The 23705-nt window shown below is 38.5% G+C and overlaps 2 protein-coding genes across 4 annotated transcripts in view; one reads left to right on the top strand and one right to left on the bottom strand.

The window, feature by feature from the left end:
- Positions 1-7212, bottom strand: part of anxa1a (annexin A1a) — a 12912-nt gene extending 5700 nt beyond the window's left edge. Inside the window, exons 1-7 of one of the 2 annotated variants that reach the window (XM_061906783.1) lie at positions 7071-7129; positions 5337-5394; positions 5159-5242; positions 2778-2868; positions 2484-2578; positions 2287-2400; positions 1969-2059 (exon numbers count right to left, since the gene is read on the bottom strand). In XM_061906783.1, the coding sequence (XP_061762767.1) occupies positions 1969-2059; positions 2287-2400; positions 2484-2578; positions 2778-2868; positions 5159-5218 (451 nt within the window). In that variant the 5' untranslated portion in view covers positions 5219-5242; positions 5337-5394; positions 7071-7129. Of the gene's footprint in view, positions 1-1968; positions 2060-2286; positions 2401-2483; positions 2579-2777; positions 2869-5158; positions 5243-5336; positions 5395-7070 lie in introns of both variants that reach the window. The other variant, XM_061906782.1, reaches the window with a different exon arrangement.
- Positions 6768-23705, top strand: si:dkey-96l17.6 (uncharacterized). 2 transcript variants are annotated; one of them, XM_061906785.1, is made up of 4 exons: positions 6768-6825; positions 20888-21056; positions 23130-23285; positions 23470-23705. In XM_061906785.1, the coding sequence occupies exons 2-4, from the start codon at positions 20954-20956 to the stop codon at positions 23499-23501; spliced, it is 291 nt and encodes a 96-aa protein (XP_061762769.1). In that variant the 5' UTR covers positions 6768-6825; positions 20888-20953; the 3' UTR covers positions 23502-23705. The 2 variants fall into 2 exon arrangements, with proteins under 2 accessions (XP_061762769.1, XP_061762768.1); XM_061906784.1 differs by lacking the exon at positions 6768-6825 and adding an exon at positions 20572-20628.

The following is a 23705-nucleotide window of genomic DNA, read 5'->3' as shown; positions in this document are numbered from 1 at the left end:
AGCTTGATGTTGCAGAAAAAAAGACCATATGTTTTTCTAACCGATTTCCGAACTCTAAAAGGGTGAATTTGGCGATTGAATCGCCTTTCAATTGTTCGCTGTCGGAGCAATGACCTTTCACCCGTGACGTCACAAGGTGAAGCATTCCGCCATTTTATCAAACACATTACACACACCAAGTCAAATCAGCTCTGTTATTTTCCGTTTTTTCGACTGTTTTCCGTACTTTGGAGACATTATGCCTCGTCGGTGTGTTGTCGGAGGGTGTAACAACACGACCAGGGACTGATTCAAGTTGCACCAGTGGCCAAAAGATGCGAAAGTCCCTCGTTTGTTCCGCACACTTTACCGACGACAGCTATGCTACGACAGAGATGGCACAGAAATGGCAATAATGTGTGGATATCCTGCGACACTCAAAGCAGATGCATTTCAAACGATAAAGTCAACGAAATCACAAAGGGGAGTTTTGTTGATGTTATTGACTTACAGTATGTGGAGTGTGCTAATCAGACATACTTGCTCACAGCATGACCTCAAGCTAATCAATGCTAACATGCTATTTAGGCTAGCTGTATGTACATATTGCATTATGCCTCATTTGTAGCTATATTTGCATCCAGCCTTTTGCTCCACCCAGATGTAATGCCAAACAAACACATACAAATCTTCGGTTAGAAGGTGATCGCCAAATTCGTCCTCACTTCCTCCCGTGATATGGCTCAATAGCTCCAGTTTCTTATTCAATTTCGTTTTCGCTATCTGCCTCCACACTCCAACCATCCGTTTCAATACATGCGTAATCTGTTGAATCGCTTGCGCCGCTGAAATCCGAGTCTGAATCCGAGCTACTATGCTATACCTTTCTGTGCTATCCGCCATGTTTGTTTCTGTTGGCTTCATGCAGTGACGTCACAGGACAATAGACGGGTGGATACGATGGTTAAAATCAGGCACTTTGAAGCAGTTTTTCAGGATATTGCGTGATGGGTAAAATTTTGAGAAAAACTTTGAAAAATAAAATAAGCGACTGGGAACTGATTTGTATTGGTTTTAACCCTTCAGAAATTGTGATATTGTTCCCCTTTAACAATATCAACACAATATTTCAACTAGTTCCTTGTTCTCTTTTATTATATATAATTGTTTGATCAAAAAAGTCAATAGTCCACAGTAACTAAACAAAAGCTAAAACTACATTTAAATCTACTACTTATTTAAATAATTTGGATATGCTTTCCAAGTCCTCCTTTGTCCAGGGAATTATTCCCTAATTTTGAAAAAATTAATAAAGAAAATAAAAAAAAATTAAAAAAAATTATATCAAACCAATCACTCTAGTATCGAGCATAAACTGATACTGATACTACTCTTGGTATCACCACCACCACCAAACATGGTTCTATCTACATTTCTTAAACTTTATTAAGTACTTGTATCTTGATGTTGTTTAAAGATAGCTTAGATATTAGCATGCCTGCTTCTGGCTTGGACGCGGTGTGTGACATGTTTAGCCTCGAGCTCCAGTGATAACAATACTTAAGATACTAAATAATGCAATTTATTTAACATAATGGAGGGGGGGCCCCCACACTGTGTATGGAGACACATAATTAGCTGTGAGCCGCTGGTCAGTCGGAGGACTAAAAATAAATACATTATCAGCCAAAGGGGATTGGCGTTTGTGATTAGGATTAAACGGCATTTATCGGTGCACCCCTAATATGAGCACCTTTATCCAGAATCTCTCCAAAAAATGTAAAAGGTTCTTCATTGGCTCATGCACCAGTAACCGGTGGTCCAGCCCTGCACACAAGCTTATGTTCTTTACGCACCCACTTTCCACAAAGTGTCATAGAAATGACCGTTGTGAAAAAAGTCACTAAATAACCGTATTGTATTGTGTAATAATAATTGGATCTCCAAACAATAGCTTGATGAAACGAAAGCCTGCACTGCAGAACACACCTTCCTTGTAGGCCTTCTTTATATCCAGAATCTCTTTGTTGGTCCGAGAGGCCAAAATCTCAACCAGGGTGTCCTCATCTGTTCCCATACCCTAAATTCATGAATTGAAGCATGAAGGGTGTTAATCCAGAAGTATTGTAATTTCATCAACAGCTAGCCTTTTGGGACTAGCCAACATGAATACATGGAAGTGGGCGGAGATGGCTGCGAGCCAGAAATTTAACACCAGTCTTGACCTCCAAAGTGCAGTAACAGCAGTTCCACTCAGCTAAATGACTGAGAGGAAGGGTGCGGTGCAGTGTGTACTTGCACACATACCTTCATGGCCATTTTCAGCAGCTGGGCATCATACTGGGCTGGTGTTTTTAGCAGAGCCATGACCACTTCCTCCAAGTCTCCCTTCAAAGCCTTCTTCAGTGCTGCATCCAGTGGCTTCAAGGCAACAATACAAACAGAAAGTGTGAGCGAATGTGTGTGAGTGTATGATGATTTAAGTACTTGACCACCTTTCTTACCTTTCCGCTGGCTTGTTGGTAAGCTTCTTTGATCTGCTGCCTCTGCTCATTGCTCCTCTTTACCAGGAGTTCAATAATGGTGTTTTCATCAACACCTGCACAAATGACATCATGTGAAATAAACACAATTTATGTTTTTTCAGTTACAAAGGTGCAGTCATGAATGTCTGCCAGCAGGGTCTGCTATAAGCAGTAAGAACAAAAAAGGTGGTCCTTCTTTAACCAAGATGTCACGATTCTATGACAGGACAAGTTAGCACAAGCCTTTCTATGAGGGCCACAAAGAGAGATCACCTTTTGCCTTGATTGCCTGGTCCATGACTGCTGCATCGCCACTGGGGTTGAAGTTGTGGGCCGCCTTCACTGTCCCCTCGTTCTTTAACACCTAACACACAACACAGATTGGTGTTTGTAGTAGTAGTGACTACCATTCAGCGGTGAGGCCAAACAGTCTTTCACTTTTTACACTTCACTGTTCAAACTGAAGTATATTTCTACAAAATGTATAATATGCTACTTCCTGGAAGTGTCTTGTCCTTCACCATGCTGCTAATGGTAAAAAAAACCATCTGGGAACATTTTATTTTAATTATGTTTTAAGCCAAACAAGACAAAAAAAACTTTAGTTTTTGAAGGAGGTGTGGGGTTTGGATGATTTTTTTGTTGTTGGAATTTCTCAATACAATATCAGAAATGTAATGTTTTATTCTTATTTGGACTCGAAGGATTTTTGATCATATAAAGTCACAGGTTTAAATTGGGAAAATAACTACTGGTAAAGTAAAATGTATACTAATCAAAAACGGTGACATCATTTGATCAAAAGGTCTCAGAGAGATAAAATAAAAAAACACATTTTAAATGTTTTGTATTTTTGTGTAAGGCTGAAGCTGACGAAATTTGAGCAAATAAATACAAACATGAATCAAATATTCTTTGAGAAATTAAGGACTTTTATGTCTGTATGTATGTATGTATATTCATACACACTATATATACACACATACATACATTCATATATATATATACATACATTATATATATATATATATATATATATATATATATATATATATATACATACATTATATATATATATATAAATATATATATATATATATAAATATATATATAAATATATATATATATATATACATACATTATATATATATATACACACACACACACACACACACACACACACACACACACACACACACACACACACACACACACACACACACACACACACACACACACACACACACACACACACACACACACACACACACACACAGTATTTCAAAAAACAATAAAAGTTTGACTAAGTGTTGCACAGCAGGTAAACACACATTTAAAAGTAGGATAAAACTAAGGATTGTCAAGTGTAAGAAACATTTAAGTAAAAAAAAAAAAAAGACTAAAATTCCTCAAAATCTCCTGCTGGTTTAAAAAGCCAATGAGAAAATATGTTTTAAGGCATGATTTAAAACTCATAAAAGAGGAAGACGTCCGAATAACAAGAGGGACATCGTTCCAAAGTTTAGGAGCCACAGCAAAAAACCTAAGCTCCTCGCTTTATTTTAACTGGGCTTTTGGGACGATAATGAGAATTTATTCAGACCTCAGAGACCTTGTTGGGGTGTAGATTCTTAAGAGGTCAAAAATATATTGTGGCGCTAATCCATTTAGACAGTGATTCCAAGTATGTGGGCTCTCTATGGTGGTACACCAAATACGTACTGTACATGGCGTTTCATTGTTGATAATGTTTGTGAATTGTGTGTAATGTTACAGTGGCCAAAAATATTAAATATACTAGCTAAATAAAACATCTGCCTTGTTTTTAATGAATACTTGGGCCTACAATATGCTACTGTATTTTAATGTTGGTCATTCTGATTACTTGGAGAGCCAAGTGTTTCCTCAGGTGGTACATTTGAGAACCACTGCATTAAGATATTCAAAACGCCGGCCGAGTCATACCAAAGACTATAAAGATGGGACCCATTACCTCCCTGCTTGGCACCCAGCATCAAGGGTTGGAATTGGGGGTTAAATCACCAAAAATATTTCCCGGACGCGGCCACTAGTGCTGCTCACTGCTCCCCTCACCTCCCAGGGGGTGATCAAGGGTAATGGGTCAAATGCAGAGAATAATTTTGCCACACCTAGTGTGTGTGTGACAATCATTGGTACTTTAACTTTAAAAACAAACAATATTTGTTTAAATGAATATGCACGTGTGGTATTAAACCAAAGCAGAAGCAAAACAGCTTCATGACAAAAAAATCCCAGCTTGTGAAACCTCCCTAGCAGGCAGTGAGGAGTATTTGTAGACTTTAAACAAGGGAGGGGCTGAAATTCTTGCTCTGATGAGTCACACATTCACAAGATATACAAATGCTCATTTTTTGACTAATGTGGAGTGAAAATATTTCACCATGCCTCGCTTTGTCTTATGCAAACATTCCTCCTTGCTCACTTTTTTTTGTTAAACTTTTACTGTACTCCCTTCTTCTCCTAGTAATCTTGTTTTATGCTCCCTCCTCTTCCTTTGCTTTAAACCCTGCCAAGAAAACTTTCCACCATGAGAGCATACCACAGGAAAAGGAAAAAAGGGAACAAACAGGGCGGTCGGCCTTAGCAACTGGAAGAGAACCGCAGCAACTTACTGACTCATCGGGCATGCCCAGATAGACGGTCTGCATCATGAACTCTCTGATGAAAGACATGGTGGGGCTGGATGATGCAGGACTCTATTAGGACAGAGGAACACATTTGGACATATGGAACACAATAAAACAATAGTCAGCAGGGTTACAGACAGCAAAAATGTCAAATTTAACCTACTCAGTGGCCTAGTGGTTAGAGTGTCCGCCCTAGGATCGGTAGGTTGGGAGTTCAAACCCTGGCCAAGACATACCAAAGACTATAAAAAAATGGGACCCATTGCCTCCCTGCTTGGCACTCAGCATCAAAGGTTGGAATTGGGGGTTAAATCACCATAAATAATTCCTGGGCGTGGCACTGCTGCTGCTCATTGCTCCCCTCACTTCCCAGGGGGTGATCAAGAGGATGGGTCAAATGCAGAGGACAACATTCACCACACCTAGTGTGTGTGTGTGTGTGTGTGTGTGTGTGTGTGTGTGTGTGACAATCATTGGTAGTTTAACTTTTAAAAAAAGTTATATGCGGTATGTTGGTTTTGCATCTGTAAGTAAGACAGTTCTGCAAATTTCCTGTAGGTTTTTATGTTTGTTTTGTTGAACAACCTACTCAGTGGCCTAGTGGTCAGAGTGTCCGCCCTGAGATCGGTAGGTTGGGAGTTCAAACCCCGGCCGAGTCATACCAAAGACTATAAAAATGGGACCCATTACCTCCCTGCTTGGCACTCAGCATCAAGGGTTGGAATTGGGGGTTAAATCACCAAAAATTATTCCCGGGCGTGGCACCGCTGCTGCCCACTGCTCCCCTCACTTCCCAGGGGGTGATCAAGGGTGATGGGTCAAATGCAGAGAATTATTTTGCCACACCAAGAGTGTGTGTGACAATCATTGGTACTTTTAACTTTTACCTTTAAAAAAATATATACGCAGTATGTTGGTTTTGCATCTGTAAGTAAGACAGTTCCGCAAATTTCCTGTAGGTTTTTATGTTTGTTTTGTTGAACAACAAACATGCACCCAAAAGTCAAGGCACTTTCAACATCAGCAAAACATGTCAAGGAAAGACAACAAAAGCAACTACAGAGAGTATTAAATAATAAAAACTCTGCAATGAGGTGGCTACTTGTCCAGGGTGTACACCGACTTCCACCCGATTGTAGCTGAGATAGGCAACAGTGCGCCTTGGAACCTAAATTGAATAAGCGGTAGAGAAAATGGATGGATGGAATAATAAAAACTAAATTGGCCCTAGAGTGTGAATGTTGTCCGTCTATCTGTGTTGGCCCTGCGATGAGGTGGCAACTTGTCTAGGATGTACACCGCTTTCCGCCCGAATGCAGCTGAGATAGGCTCCAGCGACCCCTTCGTGACAACAAGCGGTAAAAAATGGATGGATGGACGAAAAAAGACAAAAAAAGGGTTATGTAAATCACTTTAAATGTTTTTAACAATATCAATTCAAGGGTTTTTTTAGTCTTAATATCCTCTAATATTTGATTGCTAATTGTAAACCATTAAGCCAATTTGAAAATATAGGCCTTACTTTCATGAATCGACATTTATGTAGAAAAAAACTTTGCCTGGAGGGTTTTTATGTTGATGTGGTTTTCTATGATGGGAGTCATATGGAGACACGATGGCCACACCCACGTCCACTAACACGGATGTATCTTGTGAGTTTCTATCTCCTACATTTCACATTAAAATGTGTCTCTAATATACACAAAGGCTATAATATTTATCCATCCATCCATTTTCGTACCGCTTGTCCCTTATGAGTCGTGTTTCCGGCCTCACTTACACGACTTGAACGTACACCGGACATAGCGCGGACTTAAATCTGTGACACCGAGCAGCAAACATTTTAAAAGACGAAGAAAGAATGAAGTAGACGACAACGTTTACATTGTGAACTTACCTCGCCGCAGGAAAAAAAAAGAGGAAATGTTCGAGTCTGAGTGAGTTTGCAGGGGCGGCGGACAAGCAGAGGGCGTTCATTTATACGCATGTGAAACTCCACCTAGAACCGAGCCCGGCCCATATCTTCCTCCGTGACTTGGACTTTTGACGCCGCCTGTAAAATGTCTGTCCGCCATCACTGAGCTTCAGGGGCGATGAGAGAGAAAAAGACATTCAGTGGAATGGAAACAGGAAGTTGTATCTCCTTACTCTGAAAAATAGCGTTAAAAGTGTATAGTACGTGTTTTAATAATAATAATAATAATAATAATTATATATTATTATTATTATATATTTATTGTGAGAAATCATTAAGATGATCAGTGTTTCCACAAAGATAAATATCATTATTTATTAATAATAACATAGAGTTAAAAGGTAAAATGAGCAAATTGGCTATTTCTGGCTATTTATTTAAAGGCCCATTGAAACCCACTACTACCCACCACGCAGTCTGATAGTTTATATATCAATGATGAAATATTTACATTGCAACACATGCCAATACGGCCTTTTTAGTTGACTAAATTGCAATTTTAAATTTCCCGGGAGTTTTGTCTTGAAAACGTTGCGTAATGATGGTGTACTAGAGATGCTCGGATAGGCAATCATATCATCCGCAACCGCATCACCAAAGTCGTCATCCACCCGCCGTCCACCCGAACCAACATTTTATCAAAACCGTACCCGCCCGCAGACCGCCGGCTGAAATACATCAGAGGTCGGCCGCCTTTACCACAAAGCTATGTCAACCTGTTTCACAGAGTAATGAGGACAATTGGAGTCGCTAACGTTCTCGCGACTATCCAATACCATTCACCCTGATGACAAGAATATGGGCGCACTGTGAAGCCATTGCCTAAGACACATTCAACAACATGTACAAATCGATTGTTAGTCCGGCAATATGTTGTGTGCAGCTTCCGCAATCACACGTACAAGATTGAAAGGCATACTGGGTGATACAGAGTACAGATGGTTGTGATATAAACAACTTTAACACTTACTAATATGCGCCACGCTATGAAGCCACACCAAACAAGATTGACAAACACATTTCGGAAGAACATCCTCACAGTAACACAACATAAACGCAACACAACAAATACCCAGAATCCTTTGTATTCGTGACATATTCCTGAATATATTTTACAGCCCCGCGCCACCAACCCCGCCCAGCTTACCGACGCACGGGGGGGTGGGGGTCGCGGGGTTTGCTGCTAGCGGGGTGTATGAAATAGTCAGGTGTTGTCATGGATACAAAGGATTCTGGGTATTTGTTGTGTTGCGTTTATGTTGTGTTTCTGTGAGGATATTCTCCCGAAATGTGTTTGTCAATCTTGTATTGTGTGGCTTCACAGCGTGGCGCATATTACTAAGAGTGTTAAAATTGTTTATATCACAACCATTAGTGTACTCTGTGTCACCCAGTATGCCTTGCAGTTGTGTGCGTGTCGCTGCGGAAGCCACACACAACATGATGCTGGACTGACAAGCAGATCGTACATGCTGTAGAAGGCGACAAAGTCAATGACTTCATAGCACGCCCTAATACTCATCTGGGTGACTGCCGTCAGTCATTCAAGAGAATAATAGTGTCTCCTATTGTTGTCTTCGCTTTATGACACTGGTCTTAAATGGCTCTTTGAATGGCAAAGGATACCGATCCCAGAACCATGTATATCGAATATTTCCGGATGGTTCAACTGCCACCCGCCCAAATCTAATTAAAATCTATTTTTTCGTCACGTCACCCGCCTGACCCGCGGTTTATACGCGGACTCCGCGGATGAGACCGCAAACCGCGCATCTCTAACGTGTATGCTTGACGTCACTGGCTGATAGGAAATATGAGCGCTGCGCACACACACAGCTAAAAGTCATCTGCTTTAACAGCATAATTACACAGTATTTTGTACATCTGTAATGCTGAATCCTTTGCAATTTGTTCAATTAATATTGGAGAAGTCAAAGTAGAAAGATGGAGTTGGGAAGCTTTAGCCTTTAGCCACACAAACACACTGTGATTCCTTGTTTAAAATTCACGGAGGTGAAACTTTACTATGGATCACAGCGAACATGGATCCCAACCAAATGTCAACCAGCAGGTTTCGGTGAGAAAATTGTGGTAAAAAGTTGCTTCTTACCACAGATCAGCTGAGCTTGTGCCGCCCATAAAGCTGCCGTCGACTTCCCTGAGACACTACGCATCAACACACCCGTGGACACACACCTCCGACTATCAGGTACTATTTAACTCACTAAAAAACTAGCAACACAATAAAAAGATAAGGGATTTCCCAGAATTATCCCAGTAAATGTGTCTAAAAACATCTGAATCCGTCCCAATGCAATCGCGTTTTTTTTTAACTTGTTTTTTTTGTTGTTTTTTTTCAAGTCCGTCGCTATCAATATCCTCAAACACAAATCTTTCATCCTCGCTCAAATTAATGGGGAAATTGTCATTTTCTCAGTCCGAATAGCTGTGTTTGTTAGAGGCTCCCATTAAAAACAATGTGAAGATGTGAGGAGCCATCAACATGTGACGTCATCGTCTGCGACTTCCGGTATAGACAGGGCCTTTCTGTTAGCAAGCAAAAGTTGCAAATTTTATTGTGGATGTTCTCTACTAAATCCTTTCAGCAAAAATATGGCAATATCGTGAAATGGCGGACACTCTAAGAACCACCAGTAAAGTGAAGTGAATTATATTTATATAGCGCTATTCTCTAGTCACTCAAAGCACTTTTACATAGTGAAACCCAATATCTAAGTTACATTTAAACCAGTGTGGGTGACACTGGGAGCAGGTCAGTAAAGTGTCTTGCCCAAGGTGACTAGTGATGGCGGAAGCGGGACTCAAACTTGGAACCCTCAAGTTGCTGGCACTGCCTCTCAAACAACCGAGCTATACCGCCCCTTACTTTTTAAATGATTCAAATAACCTTTAGTCATTTGAGATAGTGTAAATCTGTGTTTTTTTAAAATGTTTTTCACCAAGTACCACCACAGAAAACATTTGGCCTTCCAAATACTAACATATATGACCAACATTAAAATAGAGTAGCATAGTAAGTTTAAGTAGTCATTAAAAACACAGGGTAAGTTTTATTTAGCAAGTATATTTTATATTTTTGGCCACTGTAATATTACACACAGTCTGAACAGTGACATAGATTGAATACAGGAAAATAAAACACCTTAGGCTACGTAAATAATGAGTCAAATAAAATTCACTGCACATAAACGTTAAAGTATTACGAGATGGAGCATGCCTGCTACTGGTGGTACGCGTAAGGAACACAGTCTGAGGCCCCCTTCTACACTAATGTTATCCAGTGTAAATCCCACCTAATCTTATCCGTGTCCACACACACACAATGGTCGTTTAAGACCCCCTCCGTCCGCCGGCGCAACGCAACCTAATACACATGCGCAGAAAAAAATGCGCACGTCATAGTCACCTCTGACCTTGAAGTGTATCCTTACCCTGTGTTTCAATGTAGACTATTGCCACATTTCTTTTACTAGTAAACCTTGCTTACCTCACCATCAGCAGCTGTTAGACTATTGTAGTGAATTACACCTGAGCCATCAAACATGAATCATATCTTTAATGGAAGTGTGAGAGTAAACAATATGATAAAGAACATTTTACAACAATCATAGATATTTGGTCAGGACACTGTGCTTGTAGGCTGAATTTGGCGGTCGTACATGCCGGCCGCAGCCACTTCATGGTTTTACAATAGTTATGGAGTACAAAACTAGACGTTGAGTAATTGCTCGGCATACATCGCGGACAATCACTAGTAATAATCCGCTTTGCAAGTCCAAGTGTATTCGCTGTTTTTTGTAGTCTGTCGTTGTCTCCCTTTTGACAAAAAGACAACGTTTTTCACTAAGTAGAATCACAGCTGAGCTGGACATTCAAAAGTTCTCTTGCTGTTCAGCTGGCACAACACACTTGTTGACAAACATATCCCACCAGGTTGCCGTTCTTACAGGCCTTATCCAAAACCGTCGCTCAACCATCTGTTGCAGTCAGAGATGTGTTGTATCCGAAATAGCTGCAATCGCATGTTTGCGTCTTTTAAGGTATTCATGTGTGATTTCCACTCGCCACCATCTTTCTGACGACACTTCCTGTGTGGGGCGCGGCCTTTCTGGCGTAACTTCCTCTACGAACTCAGTTTGTAATCGATCAATGAGTCCTTACAAAGCCAAGAGCCGGAGATTCAAGAAGTAGACGGCGCACTTACCCGTGTAAAAAGTTGTCCGAGGAGGGAGACCTTAAACGCTGGTTTAGTGTGGCCGAAACGGGGCTTAGGCTAAATAATTTTTTGTTTAAGGGGTTATCCGGCTTAGTGTAGACATAGCCTAAAGCAGGGCTATTCAACAGGCGACCCGGGGCCAAATGCGGCCCCGAAATAACACCAGACTGCCCCTAGAGTTTAGGTCAAAACTTTGGAGTTTCTTAAGTGCTTTGACCACTGTAAACACTTTGGCAGATCCTTGTATTGACATTTGAACCTTTCCAGCGAACAGAATACTAGGGTCCAAACTTGTGATTTTCATAATCGAGGAGTTCCTTAAGGCACCCCCCTAAGTCTTCTCCTTTTTGGCAGTTATAATGTAAAAAAATGATGTAATTTTTATAAGTAAGGTGTTGTTGTAGCTTGTTTACTTAAGCTGCATGTAATCAGTAGTCATTTGTTCAACTTATTTAGTTATACTAGTGGTGATCCTCAAGATTCCATTTTAGGTCTTAATTTTTTCATCATTTGGGCTATTCCACTGGTGGCCCACGAGTTCAGTTAAAAAAACTTGTGGGTGACTCACATTTTTGCAGAATATGCTTTAAAACAGCAGAGTGTGTCAAAGTTTGTTGTTGACGAACCCCAAGATGCAGAGAAGGAGGCAGGCCTTGCGTAAGAAAACATAATTTAATTAAAATACTAGCACAAGAACAAACAAAAGGCGCACACGAGGCGGATAACAAACTTGGCTAAGAACAAAAACACTTACTGTGACATGACGGAACTATGGCATGAACAGAGTGAACAGAAGTAGACAAAGCTACAAGCGACAAGACAGGTAGTGGTGACATCGAAACGACACGACAATAATCCAGCATCTGACTGGAGGACAAAACAGGCTCAAATAGTGTTTGGCTGATTGACACCAGGTGTGGCCAGGTGCCAATCAGCCACAGCTGAGGGGACACAGCACTCAGGGAGACAAACAGGAAACAGAAACAAAATAAGAGTGTTGACAGGAACTAAAGACAGGAAATACTACACACACACAGAGGAAAATCTAAAACACAACCAAACTGTCAGGGGCAAGCCTGACAGTGTGCTTTAATAGAGATGATTTTTGACTAGCTTTTTTAAAAATAGCAAAGCGCTTCTCTAACTCTTACCAAAAAAAATACACCAAATTTAAATATTTATTGCAAAGAACGTTGGTTCTCCGGAATATACAAAATAAGTCTAATAGTGAAGGGAGAAGCCCCCCCAGTCCTTAGCTTTCTGGAAAAGTGGGCTCAAAACAATTTAGTTGAATAGCTCTGGTGTAAAGTAACTAAACAATCGAGATCTCGTCAAAAGAAGACGCGATTGGTGGGAACTACTTTTTCTTCCGCCTGGGTAAGTAGGTAATGTGCAATTGCCTAATTAAGAAAAATACTGGCAATTAAAATGAGTTCCTATAAGTATTATAAAACTGCAAGTGTATGTATATTTTTTATTGTAGGTTATTAGGGGACACTACATACAGAGTTGAATATAAATAAGAACCCACATTAATTGCAGGATAACGCCATCATTGTTTTGCCCTGTGATTTTATATTGCTGGTAGATTATTCTATCCAGTACTTTTGAAATTTTACCAGACACATAGGGCCGTAACTAGGATTTGACAAAGACTGAGGTCAAAATGATTCAACTTCTGCCTTCACCCTGTTCTTTTTCCTTTCCTCCATACAATCTATCACTCTGTCTCTTCTTGCCAATTGAATTACAGAGCGTTAAGAAAAATTAAATAAATCTCCTTCATATCAACATACAAATGACAGAATGCAATCAAAGTAAAGTAAAGGTTAGGTTGTGTAGTGCTATTGCTATTATTGTACTTTGGTACTTTAAGATACATAAATGTCATTGTGATCTCATGCAAAATTCTGCGTGGTCATTCTTTAAAGCAGATGGAAGCCACGGTTGATTGTTTCTCCCGTGGAATGTGGCAACACTGTCTTTGTCGTGTAACGATAGAAAACAGGACATTGTTGTTTATGTTACACACTAACCTATGAGTGACAAACCTCTGGCTCAGAGAGCAAGGCTGATGCTCGCTTGACCAGTTTGTAGAGTCAGGAGAAAAGAAGAAAATTAAAACACGTCCAACAGACCATTCGGCAAGTTCTCTATATTCCTGGATTAATTTGACAAATTTGCTGAACGAATGGACATGTTTTTAATGGTTTGTTTTTCTGATTGGGTGGGTGTTATTCTCCACAACCACATTTTCAGTTGAAGTGGCAGGATTGTGTCAATCTCTGGCTCTGTTTTGTTTGCTTTTTTGTTCATTTGATACAGTAGGTTGATGAATGAATGAAATACGATTATTTCGGTCATATAATCAACCATTTTGTGTGACCAGTTTAACAGTACAGATTATACATATAACACTCTTACACATTTACACACAAAAAGAAAAGAAAAAGAATGACCAAAAAATGAATAGGCTGAAGCCAAAGCTTATACTGGCCTATCCTTTACGGTCACTGAAAATTTGATTGCCTGGAACATCGTTAAAAAAAATCAATGGGATAAAAGTAATCATTGCTATATTTTACAATTTTTAATTATTTCACCTTTCAAGGTTTTCTTAAACCTTAACAAAGAACCACATGTCTTCAGCTCATCAGCTTGGGCTTGTTCTACCATTTAACTCCTAAAACTGAAATACATTTTTATTTTATATTCCTTCTTACTTTACCTATTTTAAAAATCAATATCCCCCGTGAATTATAGTTTTCTCCTCTTAATTTAAATAATTCAAGAATACAAGCTGGAAGGCTGTTATTCTTCACTCGAAACATAATGTCCATTGTTTTTAAAAAACACAATATCTGATCATTTTAACACATTAGAACTTATAAATAATGGATTGGTATGTTCATAATATCAATTGTATAACATTTCAACAAGCATTCATCAATCTTCTAACCATTACTAACATTTTTTTTTTTTTTTATGTTGATATGTCAGCAAAATTTGCTAAAAACGTAGTGCGGTTGCAGCAAAGAATTCTGGGTAATTACATTTCATTTTCAACAGCTGAATACCTCCAAAAGTTGTGCATCAACTTGACAGTTAGAAGGTTTGGCAGAGTGGATAACATATCTGCCTTGGGTGTTCAAGTCCCGGAAAGGACCAAAGGCATAGATCTTTTGTTTGTGGCAATTTTGCATCTTTGAGTCATACAATTCAATTCCAACCAATACGAAATATATTTATCATTTCTATGACAATAGTATGTTTAGGCCCCAGCACACCCCGCGACCCCAAAAGGGACAAGCGGGAGAAAATGGATGAATGGATGGATAGTATGTTTTATAGGGGTGTGGGAAATAATCGATTCGAATTCGAAGTGCGATTCTCACGTTGTGCAATTCAGAATCGATTCTCTTTTTTTTTTTTTAATATTATTATTTTTTTAATTAATCAATCCAACAAAACAATACACAGCAATACCATAACAATGCAATCCAATTCCAAAAGCAAACCCGACCCAGAACTGCAATAAACAGAGCAATTGAGAGGAGACACAAACACGACACAGAACAAACCAAAAGTAGTGAAACAAAAATGAATATTATCAACAACAGTATCAATATTAGTTACAATTTCAACATAGCAGTAATTAAAAATCCCTCATTGACATTATCATTAGACATTTATAAAAAAAGAACAGTGGCTTACATTTGCATCGCATCTCATAAGCTTGACAACACACTGTGTCCAATATTTTCACAAAGATAAAATAAGTCATATTTTTGGTTAATTTAATAGTTAAAACAAATTTACATTATTGCAATCAGATTGTAGCTGAGATAGGCGCCAGCGCCCCCCGCAACCCTGAAAGGGAATAAGCGGTAGAAAATGGATGGATGGATGGATGGAATCAGTTGATAAAACATTGTCCTTTACAATTAAATAAGCTTTTTACAAAAATCTACTACTCTGCTTGCATGTCAGCAGACTGGGGTAGATCCTGATGAAATCCTATGTATTGAATAAATAGAGAATCGTTTTGAATCGGGGAAAAAATAGTTTTTGAATTAAGAATCGTGTTGAATCGAAAAAAAAATCGATTTTGAATCGAATCGTGACCCCAAGAATAGATATTGAATGGAATCGTGGGACACCCAAAGATTCACAGCCCTAATGTTTTAGTACGCTTTAATCTAAGTCATGGGTTCAACTTGTTTTTCCTTTAAATTAGCTTGTTTGAAAGTATTTTTTTTCCTATAAAATCATGTAATATATTTCACTGTAAAGAAGAAACATTAATCTGTGCCTGAAATTACCCAGAAAGGTAGACATTACACTACAATGCATTTTGGTATTACAGCCTGGACATTTAGTTGAGTGGCTAGAAAGCTTATCTCTCAAGCAGGAGACTTAGGTTTAAATCCCATTTACCAAAAAGCATTGATGGTACACGAAGCATTACAATTAGTGGGGGAATTATTACAAGATTTATTTATCATTTCCATATTCATACTGTGTTTCAGTACAGTTTCTGATCTTCAACATTCAAATCATTCCTACAATCACAGTATTTCTATATTCCAACCATTTTACAGTCAAACTGGTTCTATCCTTCTATAGTCTACTGGCATTTGACCTAGCATTCTTAAATCTTCAAACAATTCCTAAACATATTTTTACAATCATTTTACATTCTTTCTGTATTTCAGTTTAGCTGCAGAATTAAGGTATTCAGAAACAATTTCTACAGAAATTTTATTTTCTAGTTTATACAGCCTTTCACCACAAGTGTCTCAAAGGGCTTCACAAACCAAAACGATATCCCCTAATCTGAACACACAGCCGGTCAAAGAAAAACTACAAAATCCCAAAATGGTAAAGAGAAGAAACTTTGGGAAAGGGCTGCATATGTGACAATCCCCCTCCTTGGTGACCAGTGGCAATGGATGCCTAGTGGGTACTGTTCTTGAATTATTACATTCATGAGAATGTGAGAGTCCAGTCCAATACATATATTGCACAGACCAAATATGGCAACAGTACAAACTCATGTTTATCAATCAAAGCCAAAGTGATAGCAGGTAAAAAATTGAATTTGAGATTCAACTCCATAAACTGTAATTACAGATAAAATCTAAAATACAGCTGTTCAACAAATATTACTTCAACCCAACGCAAATGCTAAATAACTGTGTAACTGACCAACTTTTTGGCACAATAACTTAGACTTTAGCACTATGAAGTCCAGTTCTAAGTAGAGCACACACAAGGCTAATATATTGATGACGTGTGTAAATGTGACTATATGGGTGTTATTTCATGTTTACAAGACTCTATGTAATAAAAAATATTAGGAAGGTCGAAACTGTAACAATATTTGATTTATTGATAATAAGCCTTTTTGTGGAAATTTCTTTACCATGGTCAATTACCAATTGGTCGCAAAAAAAACAGGGGACGACTGTAATAGTAAAAGTAATGTTAAAAGTTAATTTATTTCTTTACTTATATGCATTCCCATTCATTTCTCATTCATTTTCTGTGTGTATATTTACAATTGTTGTCTATATAATGTGTTTTGTAAGATTATTTTTGGTTGGGAACAGCGACCCCTCACGAGCCCAAAAGGGACAAGTGGTAGAAAATGGATGGATGGAACATATTATTGGATTTACATTGTTTCTAATGGGAAATCGTTTTGTTTTTCAACTGACCCTTTGTAATATATGTGTGACAAAAACCAAGGTACCACTGTACTTGGAAAAAAAAATGCATTAGATTTTTCTAAGAGAACTTCCTGGCCTCAGCAAGAAAATTAAAGATGAGTCGAGAATGAGTCTTCCAGCCTGACAAACACCAAGACAGCAAAGGAGTGGCTCAAAAAGAAGAACATTAGGATCCTGGAGTGGCTTTTCCCCTGTCCGGATCTTAATACCATAGAAAATCTGTGGATGTAGCAAAACACTTTAGTTGACCAGTGACAGCCTCAAAACCTATCTTTAAACAGGAGTGGACCAAAATCCAACCTATGTATTGCTTTTATATTAAATGTTTAACCCACTCAACAAAATACAAGTAATTTAGTTATTGACATTATGCAGGCACACCTGATGTAGTGGATATGTGTATTGTACTGTGTATCTCCAGTAAATGTACTTCTGGAAAAATTTAGTGTCTTGTTGTGACATTTCCAAAATTTTCTCTTATAAATGTAATAAAATCCAAATGTGTTTTATGCCAACACAAATGTTACCATGAAATAAATATGGAATATATCAGATGACTTGATTCACTTCAGTACCCCAGCGTTCTGTAACAATACATTCAGGAATTACAACACAAAGACTTCCATAAAAAAGTTGTGACGAGTTTTCTCCAGGCATGTCCACATCCAGGAGATGAGGTTGCCCTCAGGCTACATGTCCCAACATAGGACAAATTCCACAGAGATTAACATCCATGATGACACACATATAGTAGGACTGTTAACTGTGTCCTTCTCGCTGAGTTTCATCAGTATGGTAAATAACAACATCACAAGCCACTATGTGTAAAGATAAAGTACTGCTCAGTTGGCAATCTGATCAGGTTTGTCTTTAAGACTGTAAACAAGCCTTGCATATTGAAGGATAATCCATCTTTATTAGTTTGTGAAGAAAACTCAAAGCTTTACTTTCATTAAAGTGGTATGAGGGTAGGGTTTATCTCAAAGCAGTGGTGTCCAAGTCACGGCCCGCTGGCCAGATCCGGCCCGCGATTGAATTATCTATGATATTTGATTAGTATTAGAACTGCCTGCTGCTGTTTTGCACGCACCAATACCCCATCAGTGTTGGCGCTGGGAATTTTCAAAATGGGGTCCCAGGGACCCCATATAGTCATAAAAAATGGGGTCCCACAGTAAATTTTTGGGTCTCACTTTTTTGTAACCGTTTTGAAAACAAATGATAAATGTATGCATTATCCTGTTATATCTCATATTTTATATTGTGTTTTGGAAAAAGGTTGTCATAAACGTTACTTAATTCTTTAAAAAAATAATACAAAAGAAAACAAATTTTTTTGCATATGTTAATTTATTCATTTATAAACACTTATTCACTTTCTTATTTCCTTCATGGATCTAAACTTTACCGCTGCCGGTATTTTTTTCTATATTTTTATTGTAATATTTTCAGAATGTGTTTGTTGTATTTTTGGCCAAAGTAAGACAAAGAAAAAAATCTGAAGTTGTCTTTATTTTTGTTTTTGTTTTAATGCCATAATTTTGATTTTCCTTTATGCGGCCCCTGAGCTAAAATTAATTTGACACCCTTGTCTTAAAGTAAATCTGAGCAATGTTCCACATTTTGAAAATGTACTTTTTTAGTCATATTTCAACAGAAAGTAATATTTATTTTTTTAACTACAACTGAAATGTCATCGTCCACCTACTGTTGCTGTTACATTATGGTAAATCAACATCCATCCATTTTCTACCGCTTATTCCCTTTTGGGGTCGCGGGGGGCGCTGGCGCCTATCTCAGCTACAATCGGGCGTAAGGCGGGGTACACCCTGGACAAGTCGCTACCTCATCGCAGGGCCACATATTATACAGAAAATGTGTGTAGTGTTTTGTGTTTGTTTTGTTTACATGTGTGTGTGCTTGAGCGTGTGATCTCTAGGTGTGTTAAAGTGAGGGGCGGTGTAATTAAAGTGTAAAGACTTTAAATATGTAAGTTATTAAAAAAATATGTCATGAATGTCACTATAAAATAATACAATAGAATGTCTAAAACCGCCTACAACATCTCTTATCAAAAATGTTAAATGGTTCGTTCCACTTGGTAGGCAAACTTAACTTCGAACATTTCACTCAACGTGGACGTCATAACGCCATAAAAGCTCACCTTGAAGCATTCACACATAATGATGTGAAGTTAAATATATTCATATATTTCCTCTAGTGACTCCAAGCGCATAGTAAAACCCCAAATCTACATCTTTAAGCTACATTTAAACTATTGTGGGTGGCCCTTGGAGGAGGTGGGTAAAGTGTCTTGCTCAAGGACACAAAGATGGTAACTAGGATGGCAGAAGCTAAATCAGACTAGAATTAAGGTTTTAAAATGGCCTTCCCAAAGTCCTGACTGAAACATGTGGACAATGCTGAAGAAACAAGTCCATGTCTGAAAACCAACAAATTTAGCTGAACTGCACCAATTTTGTCAAGAGGAGTGGTCAAAAATTCAACCAGCAGCTTGTGGATGGCTACCAAAAGCGTTTTATTACAGTAAAACTTGCCAAGGGACATGTAACCAAATATTAAGATTGCTGTATGTATACTTTTGACCCAGCAGATTTGGTCACACTTTCAGTAGACTCATAATAAATTCATAAAAGAACCCAACTTCATGAATGTTTTTTTTGTTACCAACAAGTATGTGCTCCAATCACTCTATCACAAAAAAACTAAGACTTGTAGAAATTATTGGAAATTCAAGACAGCCATGACATTATGTTCTTTACAAGTGTATGTGAACTTTTGACCACGACTGTATATATTCCGAGCGGGACGATGTCACAATATTGATGGGAAAATTCATTTTTAGACAATATGATTTGCCTGTGCAGCTAAGAGACACCGAGACTAACAAGCAGTAGAAAATGGATTAGAAAGGACAGATTAAAAAAAATAATAATAACAAAAATAATTTTCTTTTATTTATTTATTTATTTTTAATTTGGGATTTCCCACGGGCCAGATTTTGGACGGTGGTGGATCCGTAGTTTGGGGACCACTGATTTAGGGAGTGTATAAAAAAATTCTAAAACCTAATAAAGGTTTGTACATGTGTTTTAAAAAGCTGATTTCAACCAAATCCATGCAATAATACATTTTATAGTGCATGTGAACATATCAAGAGTGTGTGTATGAGGCAGCATTGTTTGGTTTATGGTGGGATGGGGTGTACCTTCAGGACTCTTGTGTATGGGACCCCAAAATTGGGTGCTACAACCCTTGTTATGGCACTGTTTATTTACCCAAAAGGTAACGTGAGGACTATTTGGGGCTTCTTCTTACCAACCTACTTTGTGGGGTTCAGTGTACTACGGAGTGAAACCTCATCTCCAGGAGTTTAATATTTAAAGACTGTGGAGAGTTTGGTTCCGCTCTCCTCCTCCTTCTCCTTCTGGTCAGCACTCAGGCACCTGAACCGAAGCACACAAAAGGATTTCAGCAGCTCAGGGAACAGGTAATCATTATAAAAAGATTAATGCAACAATTTGTTGATTTGCTGGGATTCAAGAAACATATCAGTGCAGTGTAGCCTCTAAAGTTGTTACAGGAATTGTTGAAATAATGATGATCAGGTCAGCTTTTGGAATGTGAGGCAACAGAATTGGTGCTTAGTAACAAGGAAAGAAAGGCAAACATTATTCTCTGCTGGATTCTATTGACAGACTGATAGCTAAACTGGGATTTTAATGATTTATGTTAAATGTTAACCACAGACCCTGTTCCTTGAGTCACATGAACAGCATCAGCAGTGACGGCAACTTTACACATTCGTTGTAAAAATGTATGTCAACTCTCCTGGATCTGAGATTGGATCCTTCACACTGACCTTCCTGGGAAAGAAAGTGGGGAGACATCACTCTGTGGCCCCTGCAGGCAAGAAATGTGAGTACTAAACAATCGATAAAACCCATGCATGGGAACATACACAGAATGTTTTGTTTATAATGCTACTTGCATTGGGTGCATTTCTATAAATAAAAAGAACTTGGTATGTGAGGAAGCTACTTGAAATTACAAACACCTACAACATGAAATAAATGCCCAATGAGACACTCTTAAATCTTGTCTTCAAGTAGAATGGAAGCAGTGAGGGAGAAAATAAGACATTCTCATTACCAGATTCCCACTATTAGCAGAGGTTATGTACTGTGACTACTCATGAAAGGCAAATAAATGTGAGTACTGTACTTTTCGGACTATATGGCGCACTTAAAATCCTTTCATTCTCTCATAAATCAACAGTGCGCCTAATGTACGGAATAATCCTGGTTGTGCTTACCAACATCAAAGCTATTTTGTTTGGTACATGGTGTAATGATAAGTGTGACCAGTAGATGGCAGTCATACATAAGATATATGTGTAAACTGCATGATGACACCAGTAAACCAGACCAAAGCTTTAAATGTTCCATTGAGATTATAAAGCATTACACACAGCGGTCGAAAATCTGTCAAAATGTTTTAGTACGACTTTGGTAAGCTACGAAGACGCACCACATAATGGCTACCAGAGGTACTGTGCTTCAACATACGAGTATTATTATTGTGTGTATAAGGTAAGACATATTTTCTGACGTCTTGTTTCGCGATATTATGCAAAACCAACTTTTCTTACCTTCTGGTACCTGCTGAGGTGTATTTGGGATCTGCATAAGTCCTGAAAATATGCGCGTGTCTGCCATTGAAGTTCATCCTGATGCCGTAGTCGATAAGCTTCTTCTTTTTCTCTTTCTTCTTGTTATGGGGCATTCATCCTCTGCTGTTGCCATTTCTAGTATAAAGTAGCGTAAAGTTCTAACTTATACTGTATCTGTCATTAGGCTCGATATGGAAGCACTAAAAACTACCAGAGTAGTGGGTTTACAAAATTCACCCATGGAACTTTAGTTATTAGAGAGTTCCGTTCAGATGTTCTTTCACGGGACACATTTCCGACGTTGTTGTTACACTAGGGAGCCACAGTTGAGGAGATGTTGCTCCGTTATTGCTATAAAAGAGCGATATGTAATAATTTAATGTTGAGTCATCATTAAATGTTGTTTTCGAAAACTTCTATAACTGATTACGGTAGTTCAGCCGGGATATGCTCATTTCAAAATTAGATTTACAGCCCTGAAATCTTCTTATTGTTTTCATTTCAAAGTCCCGCCCTCTACAGTTTGACCAATTAGAAAGCCTGTGAGTGTGTCACATCGAGGTTGCCAGTTACGCACCGCCGTCTTTGTCTAGCTCCTGCCACTGGTAAAGTTACTAAACATGTCAGACCTTAGTAAATCTAAAAGGGGTCGTTACGATTCTCAACTTATTCATGAAAAAGCTAGGAATAAATCAAGATTTTGTTCAGGGAATGCCTTTAAAAGATGGAGACGATTGAAGGCGGAGAAGATTTTTTCATCTGATGCCAAACTTGCTAATTTCCTCCTTGATTGGTAAGTATAGTATTTACGGAATTAAATATTGTGTAACTGAGTATAATTAACATTTCTTCACAAATATACTCAAGCAAATGTAAAAAGTATGTTGCAATAAAACTACTCTGACAAGTAAAACTTATCCAAAAATGTAACGGAGTAAATGTAACACATTCCTACCCACCTATGTTGTACCTGGTGTCCCAGTACCTTTGTCCATGTTATGTCTGCATGTGAGAGGCAGATGGCTGTCAAGTATGCAAGAATGAGGAGCTCAGTGCGTCTGAACAAACATAAACTATTGTTCCAGGCTGGTTCTGGTTGATAAGAAGGCCACGAAAAAGGGCGCAGGCAAAGACTAGTACAGACTAACACCAGTTTTTTCTTTGTGTTTTCATAAGGAATTTGTCCAAACCCCCTCTTTGCTTTTCAAACACTGATCTCATGCCAAATACATTCAACTTCCATTCATAGACTTGAAAAAATCTCTTGCATTTCTTGGTGTGTTTGCTCCTCATTTAAACTGACATAACATTTCTGTAAGGTGCCTGGGTGGTTAATAACTCATCGACTTGCCCGGAGGACCCTGCCATGTCCGCACTGCCAGGACCGGTCTCTATGACGACACACGAGCAGGATTTACCAGGAAGCGTACCACACTCTCTGTACAAGAGGCCCAAACAAGTAAACCCGAATTCAGGTCAGACATAGACCACACGTATCCCAACACACATAACAACTTCAAATAAAGCAAGCCAAAACATGAAATATCAACTGTGTTAAAAGTAATCATTAAAGTCTTTCACTCATGTGATGATTCATTGTGTTCGCTTTTGGGGAAATGACATCACCAGTTTTGTCATGTTTTGTGTCTCCTGTAAAAGGTGTTTCTGAGAAAGAATCTTTGAAGTCTTGAAGAAAGTTCTTCCTGCGTCACAACCACTGTTGAGGAAAACAGATATGGGGGTGTGGAAATGGAAATGTCACGGACAGATTGGGGAAGGTCATTTAATGCCACTAATCATTACGTAAGACAAGATAAGTCACAATGTCCGGTTATGTTCAAAAGATAAAAATCACACAGATCACTTTGATCTGGGGACATATAATGATTTTAGTC

Source organism: Nerophis ophidion, linkage group LG07 (assembly GCF_033978795.1).
Source record: "Nerophis ophidion isolate RoL-2023_Sa linkage group LG07, RoL_Noph_v1.0, whole genome shotgun sequence".
Lineage (NCBI taxonomy): Eukaryota > Metazoa > Chordata > Actinopteri > Syngnathiformes > Syngnathidae > Nerophis > Nerophis ophidion.
This window is presented reverse-complemented; position numbering and strand designations above follow the sequence as displayed.